The sequence below is a fragment of the Balaenoptera physalus genome (assembly GCF_965194825.1).
Source record: "Balaenoptera physalus genome assembly, chromosome: 5".
In the NCBI taxonomy this organism is placed as follows: domain Eukaryota; kingdom Metazoa; phylum Chordata; class Mammalia; order Artiodactyla; family Balaenopteridae; genus Balaenoptera; species Balaenoptera physalus.
Window position 1 is genome coordinate 43,978,997 of NC_138884.1, and position 17,215 is coordinate 43,996,211.

Sequence of the window (17,215 nt, forward strand, 5' to 3'; positions counted from 1 at the left end):
TCTTTCTGTGACTGTGGTTTTTGTTCCACAGGCTGCAAGATTATAGTTTTTCTTGCTTCTGCTGTCTGCCCTCTGGTGGTTGAGGCTATCTAAGAGGCTTGATGGGAGGCTCTTCCAAAACTTTTCATTTTGAAAATTTCAAAGCATGATGAAAACTTGAAAGAATGATATGATAAACACCCTTCTATCTAGATTTAACAATTCAACAATTAACTGCCTCATTTACTTTATTTCTCTGTGTGTCTGTACATATACATATCTTTCTTCTTGTTTTTTTTTTCTTTTTAGTTTAAGACTTTATTTTTAGAGCAGGTTTAGGTTCACAAGAAAATGGAGGAAGGTACAGAGATTCCCACGTACTCCCTTCCTGCACACAGTATAGCCTCCCTGTTAGCAACATCCCCTTCCACAGTAGTACATTTGTTACAATCGATGAACCTACATTGACTTATAATCGCCCCAAGCCCTTAGTTTACATGAGGGTTTACTCTTGGTGTTGTACATACTGTGGGTTTGGACAAATATATAATGATACGTATCCATCATTATAATATCATACACAGTATTTTTACTGCCTTTAAAATCCTGACTATTCTTCCCTCTCCCACCCCAGCCCCTGGCACTTTTTATTGTCTCCATAATTTTCCCTTTTTCAGAATGTCACATAGTTGGAATCAGAATATGGAGTCATCTAGTGAGCTTGTGCCTCTGGGCTGTGAACTTCACATGTGCTTCTCAGTCCTCTCTTCTTACTTAGGTGGGACAGGATGGCTGGAGTGGGGTAGAGTTGAGTATTTCCCTTTCCCCACATGGAAGGCTAGAGCTGACTAGTGTTGGGTATTTCCTTTTCCCCAGTTCAGGTTAGGCTCTGCTTAACTAGCTTCTCCTAAGGGCAAGCCTCGTTAAGAGGAATAGAGTGCTCTGGCATATTTCAGAACGATTCCTTTTCCTTCCCCCTAATAGAGGCACAAGGGGATTTTCCTCTGATATTTACTGTAAGAATTCGGTCAAGATCCTGGAGGTAAATTTCACAGTATTGCGGAGGTTTCCCTAATACTGGTTCCTCTGAGAATTCTAGCTCTCAGAGTTGTCCACTGAGCCTCCAGCAATTCATCAATTACAGTTCAGGTTTTCCCACACCAGCACACATTCTCAAAGGGTTTCCAGTTGTAAGTTGTGACTCAGTGTATTCATCAGTCTTGGAAAATGTTGAGAGAGTGATTTCCAGTCTTGGGACAGTGATTTTCCTGTGAGTTCTCTCCTCTTTTACAAATTCAAGGAAAGGTGTTGATTATTCAAATCTGTTCAACTTTTACTTGTTGTTAGGACAGAGTTAGGACTTCAAAGATTCTTATCTGTGAAACTGAATCGTCCTTTTTTTGTTTGTTTGTTTTTCTGAAACATTTGAAGTTAAATCACATATATCATAACATTTCATTCCTGAATGCTTAAGCAGAAATCTCATGAGGACATGCTCTTACTTATAATGGCATACCATTATCACAGATAAGAAAATTAAAGTCCATTATTATTATATTATTATTATTATTATATCTTCTTTTTCAAGTTTCTCTAATAGTTTCCCAAATAGCTTTTATAGTCCAATAGTCACCCCAAACAGACACTTATTACACCATCACTCCCATCCTTGATCTAATTAAAGTTAAAGCATTGCATTGGGTTGTTATATCTCTGTAGTTTTTTGAATCTAGAGCAATTCTCCTGCCCCTTTTTCTTTGCAAGAAACATTCAATTTTGGAAAATCCCAGCCCAGTTGCCTTGTAGAATGTTCTACATTCTACATTTGACTGATTAGTTCCTTATTCTGTCTTTTAACTTGTTTCTGTATCCCCTGTATTTCCTGTTGTCTTAGTTCAGACTGCTTTCAGGTAATACCATAAACAGCAGACATTTATTTCTCACATTTCTGGAAATAAGCTGGGAAGTCTAATTTCAGGGTGCTGGCCAGCTTGGTTCCTGGGGAAAGGCCTTTTCCTGGCTTGCAAATGGCCACCTTCTTGCTTTTCCTCACATGGTGGAGATAGATCTTATCTTTCTTGTCTCTTCTTCTCAGGGCACTAATCCCTTTTCTGAGGGCTCTAATCTCATGAACTAATGACCTCCCAAAGGCTCCACCTTCAAATATCACCACACTGAGGATTATGGCCTCAATATAAGACTTCTGGGGGGATACAAACATTCAGTCCATAGAAACTGTAAAATGAAAATCACTTCTAGAGGCTTGATTCGGGTTAAGCATATTTGCAAAGAATACGTAGCAAATGAAACTATGAACTTGTCGAAGGGTTATCTGTATACCTTTTGTATGTATCTATGAATTATCTTGCTGTCTTTGCACACATTTTTATTGGGGTTTGATGATTTTTTTTTATCAATGTAGTCTGAGCCTAGTCTATATTCTGCTACCAAACAAGGGACTTAAATTGATCTCTGAAGTCATTGCTAATAAGACAAGAGATGGACAAAAATGCAACTCGTAATCCCCATGGAGAGATGTTTCTTCTGGCCCAAATGTTTATCAGTGGGTGAATGAATAACCCGATAGTGTTAAATCAAAGCAATGTAATACTACTCAGCAATAAAAAGAATGAACTATTGATTCATACAATACTATTCTGAACAAAAGAAGCCAGGCAAAAGACAGCATATACAGTATGATTTTATTTATATAAAATTCTAAAAAGTGCAAACTAATCTATAGTGACAGGAAGCAGATCAATGGTTGCCTGGTAATAAAATGAGAGGAGGAGCGAAGCAGAAGGAAGCGATTACAAAAAGACATGAGGAAGGATTGGGGGATGCTGAAGATGTTTGTTATCTTGATTATGGTGATGGGCACAGCTTATCAAGCTCTACACTTTAAATATATGCAAGTAAATGTAACTGAATATAATTATTATTGGGCATTTCTTGGTGTTCAGTTGATGGCTGTCAATGTTTGGATGAATAATAAAATAAATTCATATATAATTCACTAATTATTTTATGTTTTGTATACATTTTTTCTTGCCTTTATTTCAGGAAAAAATATGTTGTTATCAAGACATTCACAAAATGTGCCTTCTACTGACAGTAATGACATTTGAACAAGTTTTCTTGAGTGTTTTTTCTCAAAGCTGTTTTATTTTAAATTTTTAATTTTAGAAACTGCACTCTGCTAATGCAGTAATACCTGGAATTTCAAAAAAAATGCTTCAATCAATATTTAGATTTGGAAACAAACTATGACTTTTGTATATCACATCAAACACTGCAATGGGATTACAGATCATGAATTAATTTTATCAAAGAAATTATAAAATATTTTAATTTAATAACATAAACCACTCTTACATGTCATGATTGTCAGCATCTCTTTAAGCAATCTCTAGATCCATATACCATTTAAGTTCTATTTCTTTAAAAAAATGTTCTTCTCTCTAAAATAATTGAAATAAACTATTTATATTACAAAGATACAAATTATCTATATTATCAATATTTTAAATAAATTAATTAAGCCTGGAAAGTTTAATTTTTTGAAAATTTAGTTAATTTTATTAAATGTTCAAATCTGGGTCCTCTTTTTTTTTAATCGAGGCATAAATGATATGAAACTTTATATTAGTTTCAGATGTATAATCTAATGATTTGATATTTGTATATATTGTGAAATGATCATTGCAGTAAGTCTAGTTATCATCATAGTTACATCACAATACAAAGTTCTAAAAATTTCTTTTTCTTATGATGAGGACTTTTATGATTTATTTTTTTCTTATGATGAGGACTTTTAAGATTTATTTGTATAGCAGGGGAACTATATTCAATACCTTGTAATAGTTTATAATAAAAAAATAATCTAAAAATATGTATATATATGCATTTATATATATAAGTGAATCACTGTGCTGTACAACTGAAATTAACACAATAGTGTAAATCAACTATACTTCAATAAAAAAATTTAAACTTAGCAACTTCCAGATATGTAATACAGTATTACCACACTGTTTATTAAATCCCCATGACTTCTTTATCTTATGACTGGAAGTTGGTACTCTTTGACCACTTTCACCCATTTCAGCCACCATTCACCCCCACAATTTTGGCAACCACCAATGTTCCAATCTGTTCTCTGAACCTATGAGCTTGTTGTTTTTGTTTTTTCTTTTTACATTCCACATGTAGGTGAAATCATACACTACCTGTCTTTCTCTGTCTGACTTAGTTCAATTAAAATAATACACTATTTGTCGATCCATGTTGTCACAAATGGCAATATTATATTCTTCTTTATGGCTGAAAAATATTCCATTGTATATATACCACATCTTCTTTATCCATTTATCCATCAGTGAACACTTAGGTTGTTCCCATATCTTGCCGATTGTAAATACTGCTGCAAAAAACATGGGAGTGCATACACATTTACAAGTTAATGTTTTTATTTTCTTAAGATAATACCCTGAAGTGGAATTGCTGGATCATATGGTAGTTCTATTTTTAATTTTTTGAGGAACCTCCATATTGTTTTCCATAGAGGCTGCACCAATTTACATTCCAACCAAAAGTGCACGAGTGTTCCCTTTTGTCCACATCCTCACCAACACTTGTTTTTTCTTGTCTTTTTTATAATAACCATTTTGACGGGTGTGATGTGATATCTAACAGTGGCTTTGATTTGCATTTCTCTGATGTTTACTGATGCTCATCATTTTTTCATGTGTCTGTTGGCCATCTGCATGTCTTCTTTGAAAAAAATGTCTATTAAGATCTTCTGCTCATGTTTAATTGGATTCTTTGTTTTGTTGTTGTTGTTTTGTGGGGTTTTTGTTTGTTTTCTGTTTTTGCTACTGAATTGTATGAGCTCTCTTTATATTTTGGATATTAACACCTTATCAGCTACATGATTTGCAAATATTTTCTCGCATTTAGGGTTGCCTTTTTATTTTCTTGATAGCTTCCTTTGCTGTGCAGAAGCTTTTTAGTTTGACGTAGTCCCACTTGTTTACTTTTGCATATGTTGCCTTTGCTTTTGGTGTCAGATTCAAAAAATCATTGCCAGAACCAATATCAAGGAGCTTAACATCTATGTTTTCTTCTAGGATTTTTATGGTTTCACATCTTATATTCAAGTCTTTAATCCATTTGAGTTTTTTTGTGTATAGTATAAGGTAGTGCATAGTATAAGATTCATTCTTTTGCATGTCGCTCTCCAATTTTCCCAATACCATTTATTGAAGAAATTGTCCTTTCATTATTTCATATTCTTGGCTCCTTTGTCATAAATTAATTATGTATGCCTGGGTTTATTTCTGGGTTCTCTCCTCTGTTCCATTGTTCTATTTGTCTGTTTTTATTCCAATACTTTACTGTTTTGATTACTAAATCCTTGTAATAGAGTTTGAAATTAGGAAGCATGATGCTTCCAGCTTTCTTCTTTCTTAAAATTTCTTTGGTTATTGGGGATCTTGGGTGGTGCCATCCAAATGTGAGGATTGTTTGCTCTATTTCTATGAAAAATGCCATTGGCAATCAGAGAAGAAAAAGAAATAAAAGGAATCCAAATTTGAAAAGAAATTAAACTGTCACTGTTTGCAGATGACATGATACTATACATAGAAAATCCTAAAGAAGCTACCAGAAAACTACTAGAGCTCATCAATGAATTTGGTAAAGTTGCAGGATACGAAATTAATACAGAGAAATCTGTTGCATTTCTAGACACTAACAACGAAAGATCAGAAAGAGAAATTCAAGAAACAATCCCTTTTTCTATTGCACAAAAAAGGATAAAATGCCTAGGAATAAACCTACCTGAGGAGGCAAAAGACCTATACTCCAAAAACTATAAGATGCTGATGAAAGATATCAAAGACGACACAAACAGATGGAAAGATATACCATGTTCTTTGACTGGAAGTATCAATATTGTCAAAATGACTATACAACACAAGACAATCTACAGATTCAATACAATCCATATCAAATTACTAATGGTTCATCAAAATTACCATTTAATAATAATGATAATAATAATAAAAAAATTAAGAGGGAGGGAGGAAACTTTGGGAGGTGATGGATATGTTTATGGCATAAATTGTGGTGATGTTTTCATGGATGTATACGTATATGCAAACTCATCAAGTTGTATACATTAAATATGTACAGCTTTTTGTATATCAATCATACCTCAAAAAAGCAGTTTTTTAAATTACCATTTAATGTAACCGACAAGGACTTAATCTCCAAAATATACAAACAGCTGATACAACTCAACAACAAAATACCAAACAACCCAATCAAAAAATGGGCAGAAGATCTAAATAGACATTTCTCCAGAGAAGACATACAGATGGCCAAGAAGCACATGAAAAGCTGCTCAACATCACTAATTATTAGAGAAATGCAAATCAAAACTATAATGAGGTATCACCTCCCACCGGTCAGAATGGCTATCAACAAAATGTCTACAAATAGTAAATGCTGCAGAGCATGTGGAGAGAAGGGAACCCTCCTTCACTGTTGGTGGGAATGTAAATTGGTACAGTCACTGTGGAGAACAGTATGGAGGCTCCTCAAAAAACTAAAAATAGAACTACCATATGACCCTGCAATCCCACTCTTGGGCATATATCCAGAGAAAAATATGGTCTGAAAGGATACATGCACCCCAATATTCACTGTAGCACTGTTTACAATAGCCAAGACCTGGAAGCAACCTAAATGTCCATTGACAGAGGAATGAATAAAGAAGTTGTGGTACATGTACACAATGGAATATTACTCAGCTATTAAAAAGAATGAAATAATGCCATTTGCAACAACATGAATGGACCTAGAGACTGTCATACTGAGTGAAGTAAGTCAAAGAGAAATATTATATGATATCACTTATATGTGGAATTTTAAAAATGATACAAATGAACTTATTTACAAAACAGAAACAAACTCACAAACTCAGAGAACAAACTTATGGTTACCAGGGCGAGGGGTGGGGGGGGGCAGAGGGATAGTTAAGGAGTTTGGGATTGACAGAAAAATAATTGTATATCACTATATTGTACACCTGTAACATATAATATGTACATCAACTATACATCAATTAAAAAAATGTTAAAAAAAAGAAAAATGTCATTGGTATTTTGATAGAAATTGTGTTGAATCTGCAGATTGCTTTGGGTAGTATAGACATTTTAACAATATTAACTCTTCTAATCCATGAACATAGAATATCTTTCTATTTATTAATATCTTCTTCAATTTCTTTCATCACTGTACATGTCTTTCCCTTCCTTGGTTCAATTTGTTTGTGTTTTTAAATGGGATTGTTTTCCTAATTTATCTTTCTAATAGTTTGTTGTTAGTATATGGAAACAGGAAATTTTTGGCTATTGATTCTGTATCTTGCAACTTCACTGAATTTGCTTATTCTCACAGGTTTTGGGTGGAGTGTTTAGAGTTTTCTAAGTCCCCTCTTGACAGCATTATAACTCACAATTTCCCAGGACTTCTTTTGTTTAGAGGGTGGAAGGTTAGCTATTTAGAGAAGCATTTGTTTTAAACCTGATTGGTATTAGTCGCATGTGGATATTTCATGTTATAGGTGCTTAGCACTGAGCACCACATTCTGAGAGGAAACCATGAGTGTATTAGTGTGTGTGTGTGTGTGTGTGTGTGTGTTGTAATCCGCAGTTCCCTTTGAAGCATGAAGACTCTGGAAAGGCATCTTGCTTGGGTATAAATGTGGAATAATATTTGTAGCCCTTTGTCAGTTGTATAAATTGGAAATATCTTTTCTCAAATTTCCCCGCACTCTCTTTATACTGCCGTCTAATTAAAAGGAAGTCTAAAATTTCATATGGTCAAACTTACATTTTCCTTCATGGCAGGTGCATTTTTGTAGATATTAACTAAAAACAAATTTTAATTGAGAGGTCATGAAGATATTCCTCTATTTTAGCTCCCAAATGCCCTATAGTATGTCCATTCATATGTGGCTGGAGTTGACTTATATACACAGAACCAGTTTAATATTCTGGATCCCTTCTCCTCATTAAATGACTGAAATTTAATTGGGGGGGAAATGACATCATTATAACATTCAATCTTCTTAATATTTTATGTGGTAATTCTTCTCATCTATTTTTGTCCTTTTAAAGATTTTCTCTGTAATGCTTTACAATCATCTGTGCAGAGACATGCATATTTTTGTGAGATTTCTTCCTAGGTATTGCTAATTTTTGGTTCTATTACAAATGGCAAGTTTCATTTTCTGATTGATGCTCTTATACAGAAATGCACTTGAATTTTGCATATTGATCTTGTACGTAGCAACCTTGCAAAATTTACATATGTATTAAATTCATTTGTAAATCATTTTGGGTTTTCTATGTAAAACATCATATCATTTAATAATAGGAAAATTTATATTTTTTTCTTTCCAATCACTATACTTGTTCCCTTCTTGCCTGTTTGTGCTGCTAATGAATGCCAAAGCATTTTTGAATAGGTGTCGCATTTCCATTCTAAGAGAAAACTATCAGAAGTTTATCAGTGCTGTAGGATTTTGGTAGATATCCTTCAACAGATTAAGGAAGTTCCCTTCACTGTCTAATTTTCTAAATTTTTTCTTCTTTCTTCTCATGACTCCATGTATTAACCTGGGAAAGCTGACTTACAAAACACCACAGACTGACTGGCTTAAACAAAACAAATTTATTTTCTTGCAGTTCTGGAGGTCCAAGATCAAGGTGTCTGCAGGTTTGTTTTCTACTGAGGCCTCCTTGGCTTGCAGATAACCTCTCTCCGTGCCCTCCCATGGCCTTTTCTCTATGCATGCACATCCCTGGTGTCTTTCTTCTTTTGAGGACAGTCATTGAAGTAGGGCCCAACACCGTGTTAAACAGGTGATAGCAAGAATCCTTGTTTGAGGTCCATTGTCAGAGAGAACACTAACAATTTCATCACTGACCCCATTTTCATTTAACCTTGATTACCTACTTAAGTGCCCCACCTCTGAAGTGGTGGGACACATTCAGTCCATAACTATGTCCCCATTTTCATTTAACCTTGATTACCTACTTAAGTGCCTCACAGTTTGTGGTGGGACACATTCAGTCCATAACTATGGATGATGAATTTTATCAAACGATTTTTCTGCCATCTATTGAGATAATCATAAGACTTGTTTTCATTTAGTCTATTATGTGGTAAAATAAATTGAGTATTCAGTGAGGTTTCTTATTGGTCTCTGGCTTTTAGAATATAACTTTATTGGTTGTAAAGATATGCATGTGTGGTAAACCTTTCAAGAAAAACAAAGGAATTATTAATATCAAGATACTGGATGCTTCAAGCTGGGGAAAATGGGGGTGACATAGTGTGTTAGAATCCACGGGGCCTCTGAGCCACCGTGTAATGTTTGATTTCTTCACCTAGGTGTTTTATACATGGGTACTAATTTTACTATTCTCCTTTAAATTGTATCTACATGTTTACTACACAATCTTACATGCCTGCTTTTCATAACAAAACAAAAATAGATGAGTCACACTCAAAGATGAAATAAGCTACTGTGAAAATTAGAAATAGAATAGAAACATGCTTAAATGTTGGAACCAGGAAGAGAAAAGTAGCAGCCAGTTTAACCCTGTTGAGACATGGAAACAAATCTCCCCAAGCACAGGAAGGAGCAGGGACAATCTGCAAGTATTTAGGGGAACTTCCCTGGCGGTGCAGTGGTTAAGACTCGGAGCTTTCACTGCACTGGGCACAGGTTCTATCCCTGGCTGGGGAACTATGATCACACATGTCACAGTGGGGGAGGGGGTGTTATTAGGCCCCCAAAATTAAAAAACCAAGGAAAAGTATAAGACTGATCTTTTTCTATGCCAAATATCTCCCAGGAAGATGTATAAATCATCTCACATAATGTCATAGTTACTGGACAACCTCAAATTTCAGGTAAGAGAGTAATTTAGATGTACTATTGGTAATGAGCAAAACCCAACCCCTGTATAAAGGGCAATAAATCTGCCTGACCTTTGCCCTTGAGGGAGACTGGACAGTATACAAACCTGCCTGTGCTCTGATGGAGATGCCACCTCTATCTTTCAAGGCTGTTTCCCATAAAAACGTCCTGGGAAACACAGTCCTGAGTGGTCGGTCCCTTGCTCCCGACATGTGCAAGACGCCCCCTGAGAACTGTCTCCACACAGGTGTGTTTCCTCTCCCACATGGAACGTGTAAGGTGCTTATGGAACAGGTAAATGTATAGGTATAGGAAATATGCAAGTGTTCACACATTTACTGAAGCTGTGAAATTACAATTTTACAGGCTCCAACGTTAGAATTCCAGAAACACTTTACAGTTAAACTCCACGTCCCTGTTAGTTCCCACAACATCTCTACTGCTATGGAAACACCACCACCAACAACAACAAAATAGAAAACGAAATGAGAAAAACTTCCTTCATGACTTTAAGTCAAATAAACATTAAAAAAAATATATCTCGGTGCCAGATGTAAGGACAGTTGTAAACATTCTACCTACTGTCCATAAATTTCAGGAAGAAAAAGAAGCAAAGTCAAAGATCATCCTTAGTAATCTCTTACTGCTTAGATTGTAAGAGGTTGAGTATAGCATCCGATAGAGAGAAATAGGGCTTTAGGATCTCAGAAAATTTATCGGTGAAAGAGTGGATGTGGGACCTGTCCTTCCAACTGTGGAAGGAAATCGCGCCCAACTCACAGTCCAGATACACACCGATCCCGCCAGGCTCCTCCTTCAGCTCCAGGGGAACGGCGCCCCGCGGCCCGCGGGCCTCATAATCCCCTCCGCGCAGCCCCAGAGTCCAGAGGCGTCTCTGTCCCTCCAGGCGCCCAGCGCCGGTCCTGGAGGCGGAGTCTGCGCAGACGCCCACGGCCCACGCGGCCCCGCCCACCCGCCCCTCCCAGTACCGCCCGCCGCTGGCCAAGCCCAACGAGCCCAGCACCGCAGGCTCCGTGCAGAATCTCTGCGCTCTTGGGGGAAAAAGCTGCCTGCTCCTCGCAAACGTCACCGACTTTCTATCCTCGGACACGAGCAGGTTGGGATGCGCTGTTTCGGGGTCCAGGGTCACGTCCTCCCGGAACTTCTGAATGATTTTCTGCAGAGCCGAGGGCTGCGGGGGCAGGCTGCAGCCTTCCCGCCTCAGCTGGAAGGAGTAGACGTCGGGGCACTTCAGACGCTCGCACCTGCCCAGGACGCCCCCTATGCCGCTCAGCAGCCTGGCTCCAGGCAGCACGCTTCTCTCTGTCACCTCCTGCAGGAGGCCCCGCAGCTCGCAGATGTGGTCTGAGAAGGCGGTGATGTTGACGCCCAGCTACTCCTGGATGTCCTGCTCCTCCTGGACCAGCCTCGCCACGACGGCCTCCTGCTCGCGGTCCACAGCCCGGCTCAGCTGCCGGAACTCCGAGGCGAGATCCAGCCGCTGGCGCGGCACCAGCTCCCGAAGCTCCGGCAGCTTTCTGTCCTGCGCGGCCACCAGGCTGTGGGCATCTGCCACCCGCCTCTTCAAAGGCTCCACGTGAGCGCCGAGCGTCTGCCGGTGGTCAGCCGCGGCCTCGCCCACCGGCCTCACCAAGTGGCCCTGGTGCTCAGGGGTCCGCGCGCACAGGGGACACAGCACCTCCACATGTTCCTCGCAGAAGAGGCTCAGAACCTGGCGGTGCAGCTCGCACAGGCGCGGCTCCTCACTCCTCCTCCGGTTGCTCCAGCTGCTCTGGAGCAGCCTGGCCGCCTGGATCATCCTGCCCAGCTGGGTGTTGCTCCTCACCGGCCGCTCTTGGCACGGGTGGCGGCACAGGGGGCAAGGGAACCTGTCTTCCAGGTGAGCCCAGGACGGACCGCTGGATGCAGGAGCGGCAGAAGTTGTGCCCGCACTCCATGGTGACGGGGTCTCTCAGGCCCTCCAGACAGATGGAACAATTGGCTTCTGCCTGGAGTCCAGCCAGGGCCGCTGCCGCTGCCATCAGGGCTGCACTGAGGTGGGTTTCTTAGGGGGCCGGGCTACTGGGTCTCTGCGCTGAGTAGCAGGTGCACCCTCGGGTCTCCCTCCTTCCTGTCCTGGATGTTGCAGGACTCTGGGGTGCAGGCAGGTGTTCAGAGAGGCTTTCTTCACTCCTGTGGCCTATCATAGAGTAGCTGGGTGACTCGCTGCCCTCAGCAGCTCCAGGGTGTGAAGCCAAGCTCAGCAACTCTCTGGGTCAGAGAGCAGACACAGCTCCAAAGTGCCTTTTCCTTCCTGGGGATGAGAAAATAATCCTTCCTGTGAAAAGGCTGCCCTGTGTCTTGAGGGACTCTCACTGCCACAGTAAGGCATCCTCTGATCCTCCCTTCCACCACCGCCCACCTACACCCACATGGACCACAGGTTGATGGGACCAGGTCCTGGGACTGTGGAAAGTGTGTGGGCTTGAGGACAAGAGCCCAGGGCCTGGTTGGGACTCCCCCTCAGTCACCTCCTATCTGGGGACCTGGGGAAAGTTACATAACATCCCGTTTCTAAGAGAATCTGGTTAAAGGATAGACAACCCAGCTTCAATAATTTCAATCTTGTCAAAAATCTAATAATAAAAAACTGGTACTTTTTGGCTTAAACCACAGATACTTCTAACAGCACTGAATTCATAATACATCAAAATTTACTTTTCATTTAAGCTTCTCAACTACAGAATATATGAAATTTTTTGCATAAGTGGATGGGATTTGGACTAGATGAAATTTGCTCTGGGCACCCTCCCAAAACTGACTTTTCACTTCAAGCTCAGAATGAGATTGAGATCAGTACGTCACTTTGAGTTGAAGCTGAGAAACACACACACATACAAACGTACTCCCTGATGACAGTGGTAAGCTACCAACTAGTGAGGATTTGTGGAGTCAAGATCCTAAGAAGAAGGTGTGGAGCTTTCCCTTTGAAGCACCTACTGATTCTCAAGGAGGCTGAGAGGCCACCAACTCTCAGGGCTGAGAAATCTTGAGTTCAGGGCACCTACACAGGAAGAGTCCTGTTAGATGCTCCAAACTTTCCACTGGGATCAGCAAAGTGATCCCAAAGCTGAAAGTGAGCATCCATGGAGGGTATGGGGGGAGGTTGGAGGGGGTGGGGGGTGTATTGATTTAATCATCTCCAGCCCTGATGGGTTTAAGACAATCTCTGAGTCCAGAGACCCCAGAATGACTTTCAAGTGTTAAGATATAACGTCTTGGAGATACGTGGTGTCACTGGATCATTCATACACAGCTGGTGAGAGGTAAGTGGGTACAACCACTTTTGAAAACTATTTTGCATTATTAACTATCTTAGAACATACACTCAGTTATTTTACTCAGGCTGTGTAACCATCCAGACTATGAACCAGGGCTACAAACTCTGTGCACAAAGGTACATACACGAAGGTTCAGTACAACACTTTTCACAAGTCCAAACTGGAAATAACCCCAAAGTTCCACAGCATTAGAATGGCTAGATGAATGTGGTCTGTTCATACAATGGGACATTAATCAGCAATGTGTGGACACTAAATACTCCTCACCCCAAAACTGGGGTGAATCTCAAAGATGTAACATGGTGTGACAAAAAGCCAGGCACAAAAGAATACGCACCGTGTGTGCAGGAAAAACGGCTTCATGGTGTTAGACCTCAGCATTAGTGCTCATATTGGGGAAGGAGGGATGGGCTAGTGATTGGGAGGAAGGTGAGAAGGGCTCTAGGGGTGCTGGTAGCAATCTATTTCTTCATCTGGGTGGTGGTGTAGGGTTACAGGCTTATGCAGTTTTCACTGTGCATGTCTAATAAAAGCAAAAGTGACCATAAAACCATAGACTATAGAAATAAATTATAGAGAAATATGTTCCATCTGTTTGGCCGAGGAAGCAAATTTTTGAAAATCAGAAAACTACATGATTGCTTCAAGCATATAATTAGCTTATATCAAGCAATTCAAGCAAACATAATGAAAAATCTGGACATAAAAATGGGTAAAGAAGATAAAAAGATGCCAATAATGAAATCAAAGCAGATCATTTTTAATAATCCAGAGATATCAGAGTGAAAAACAAGAGAGATTGTTCTTTGTGCCTTGTCTGATTGGCAAAGATTTAGAAAATACTGCAAACCGGGTAGTGGAGCCAGAAGGAGAGGAAGCCTGGTGGGGTGGAGTGAGCAGAGATTCTGAGCCAGGCTGCCTGGGCTGCAGTCCTGGCTCTTCCATCTATGGCCCTGTGACCTTTGACAAGTCAGAAGGGATTTATGGAGGAGGGGAAAATGTGCCTAGCAGCAGGCCTGGCACATGGAAGGTGCTCTATGGTACTCAACTAACAAAACCCCAGACTTTCCATGCTCAGGATGCTGTGGTCAAAGAATATGTCTTTCACTGTCACCACTAACACCCTTGCCAAAGCCCCTACATGTTCCTCTGGGTGCCTGCACCAGCCTCTGACCACCCAGCCCACCACCATCCGCTGGGCCCCTCCAGTCTCCTCCTACCCACACCAGGATCTAATCACACCCTCTTCTGCAGGACTGCTGTTCCTGGCACGAGAACCACGTCCTTCCCTCAGCTCCAGCTTCTCCCAGCACCAAGCTCTCTGCAGTGCTCAACCTCCTACCCTCTTCCTGCAGGTTCAGCCCCCTCTGGCCCCAGCACCTTTGTACAAGCAGAGCCCTCACTTGTCTCCTGTGCTGCCCAGCTCAGAGCTCACTTGTCACTTCCTCCTGATCCCAGCTTCCCGACTCCGTGAGGGGTCACCTCCCCCAACAAAATGTGCCAGAGCTGTAAGGACAGGATCAGGAACTCCTTCCACTCTGGCTGTTGTAAATTTACCAGGTTTTGGAAATCTGCATCCCACACGTGACTGTCAACTCCGTGTTATCCCGCCATGATGGCATCTCCAAATATCACCTCAGTCCCTGGCTAAGCTGTTGAATGACTAAAATCCTGGCCAGGTTTCCAGTCTTCCTTAGGAACTGAGTGACTTTGGGCAACTTACTTGTACTCTCTGTGTCTGCAAGCAGGCGGTGGTGAAATTAAGGAAGACCAAGTTCATACAGGGCCCCATAGCTCTAATCCCTCCACTCCCCACCTACACACTGATGATGGATTTAAAAATCAAAGTGGAGCCCGGTGGCCACCTTTGATGTGGTTTCAGACATGACCGTGCATGCATCACTGAGAATTTGATTTTCTGAACTGGTTGCGGCTCAAGGACACCACCAGCCATTTTCACAACAGCATCTGCTGACAGCTCTGGGGCAACTTTGCAGTTTCAACGTCCCCGCCCCCGCACCTGCAGCTGTGTAATCATTTGCAGCCCCAGCCAATGCTTCTTTGCTTAACAAGCTCCCTTATTTTATGTAACCTCGCAGGTTCTTTGCCTTGATAAGCCTCCCCCAGCTCGGACTCAGGGGACACAGGTCAAGTGCTTCATGAATCTGGGTCTCTGGGGCTGCCGTCCTAACAACCCCCAAATAAAGGCCTCTATTTCAATCAGGTCTTGGTTTCTGAAATTTTGGTTAACACCACAAAGTGCCCCTGACTGAGCCATCTTGGAGGGGGATCCCACAGGGGCTTCAGACCAGCCTCTGGGGGCTTTCTCACACACAGATACCAGTCTCTCCATCCTTGGGCTCTGGACAGGGTGGGAACTGGGCATCTGTGCTCTCAGCAAACATTTAGGTGAGTTAGGACAAGGCCCGCTGTGGGACTGGGAACCCTAATAAAGGACAGGTTTTTACATACGCCAAACCCCAGTCTGGATTCCCTTGGAGGTGGATCCCTAGGCTGCGCCTGGAGCAGCGGCTCAGGAAGCCCCCTGATCTTGCCTTATCCTTGATCCCTGCTTACCTGAGGGGGCAGTTCTCTCTGGGCTCCTGGGCCAGTTGCTCAGGCTGCTCTCCCAACACATGGTGGGGTCTGGGATGTGACGGGTATATATACACCCCCAGGAGGGTGGAGCTGTTGGGGTCCAGCCCTAAAGGCTGTGGCTCCTCCATAGATGGGAAGGTGGGCCCTGGGCATGCAGGGGTGTGTGGGGCGTGTTCAGAGGTGCTGCTTAGAGATGAGAGAGGAGGGCCAGGCCCCGCCTAGATTAGGTCAGGTGATAAACAGGATCTCCATTGCACCTTTGTGATCCTCCCTTGATCCTCTCAATGCCACTTAATCTCATCTTTGCTGATGATGAACTGAAATCTGAAAAGCTTTGTAAGGTTGTCCATTTACTCCCCGAGGAGGGGAGATGTGGTTCAGGGCCCAGGCTGCAAAATTACACCTCCCTGAGCAAAAGTTGCAGAAGGTAGTGGGGAGGCTGGGGAATATTAGGTAAAAGGAAAGTTACTGATGAGGGAACAACGAAGTACTGCACACTAGGCTTTTCATTGGTTGGCAGAGAATATTTATTATGATTACATCATATGCAGAGTATAAGACTCCCATCAGGCTCAGCTGCATTACATCCCTGAGAAGAGGGCAGGTTATCCTGCCTCCCTTGAAAGCTATTTCCCCATTTGTAGGTTGGGGACAGAAACAATACTTTACACTTAGAGTATCTCTAGCCTAATAACCAGAAATTCAGTAAATATTTCAAATGAAAATGCATGGAAAGTACATACTACCCATTAAGTACTTCAGTTTTGACTGGCATTATTTTCACTATTTTGATTAATATTGCTTCTTGCATTATTTTATTTTATGCCAGGAAAATAGATATTTAAAAACACATAAGAATACTAATGGGGGGATAATCAGCCATCATCCTACCACTTAGATAAATCAGGACTCATGCTCTCAACTGTGTGCTTTCAGAAGTTTGTGTGTATCCACATCTTTATTTTTTTTATATGACAGGTGATAAATGGCAGTATATTTTACATACAGTTTCATGATCTGCTTCCCTCTACTTAACATTATATAAAATGGTGTCCTTCACAATCATAAAATTGTTTCTCTAATAGGAAATATAATTTTTTAAAAAGGGAGTGTATATTGTTTAAAATATGTAGAGGATAAAAAAGGAAGTCCACCAATGCACCCAAATAATCTGTTAATGCATTAATTTAAACCTTTTTTTTGCTGCATATACTGTACACTCACAACATAATTACTAGTGTATTTATACATTGTCACATGAGCATCGAGTAGCACCTAAGTGTTCTTAGTGTTGGGGAAA

The 17,215-nt window shown here is 41.0% G+C and overlaps 1 protein-coding gene across 1 annotated transcript in view; it reads right to left on the reverse strand.

The window, feature by feature from the left end:
• LOC309661719 (tripartite motif-containing protein 75-like) overlaps positions 1-15,960 on the reverse strand; it is a 32,976-nt gene extending 17,016 nt beyond the window's left edge. The window contains 3 exon segments of the mRNA XM_082463677.1: positions 10,772-11,369; positions 11,373-11,888; positions 11,890-15,960. Coding sequence (XP_082319803.1) covers positions 10,772-11,369; positions 11,373-11,888; positions 11,890-12,018 — 1,243 coding nt within the window. The 5' untranslated portion in view covers positions 12,019-15,960.
• Positions 15,961-17,215: the final 1,255 nt, after the last annotated feature.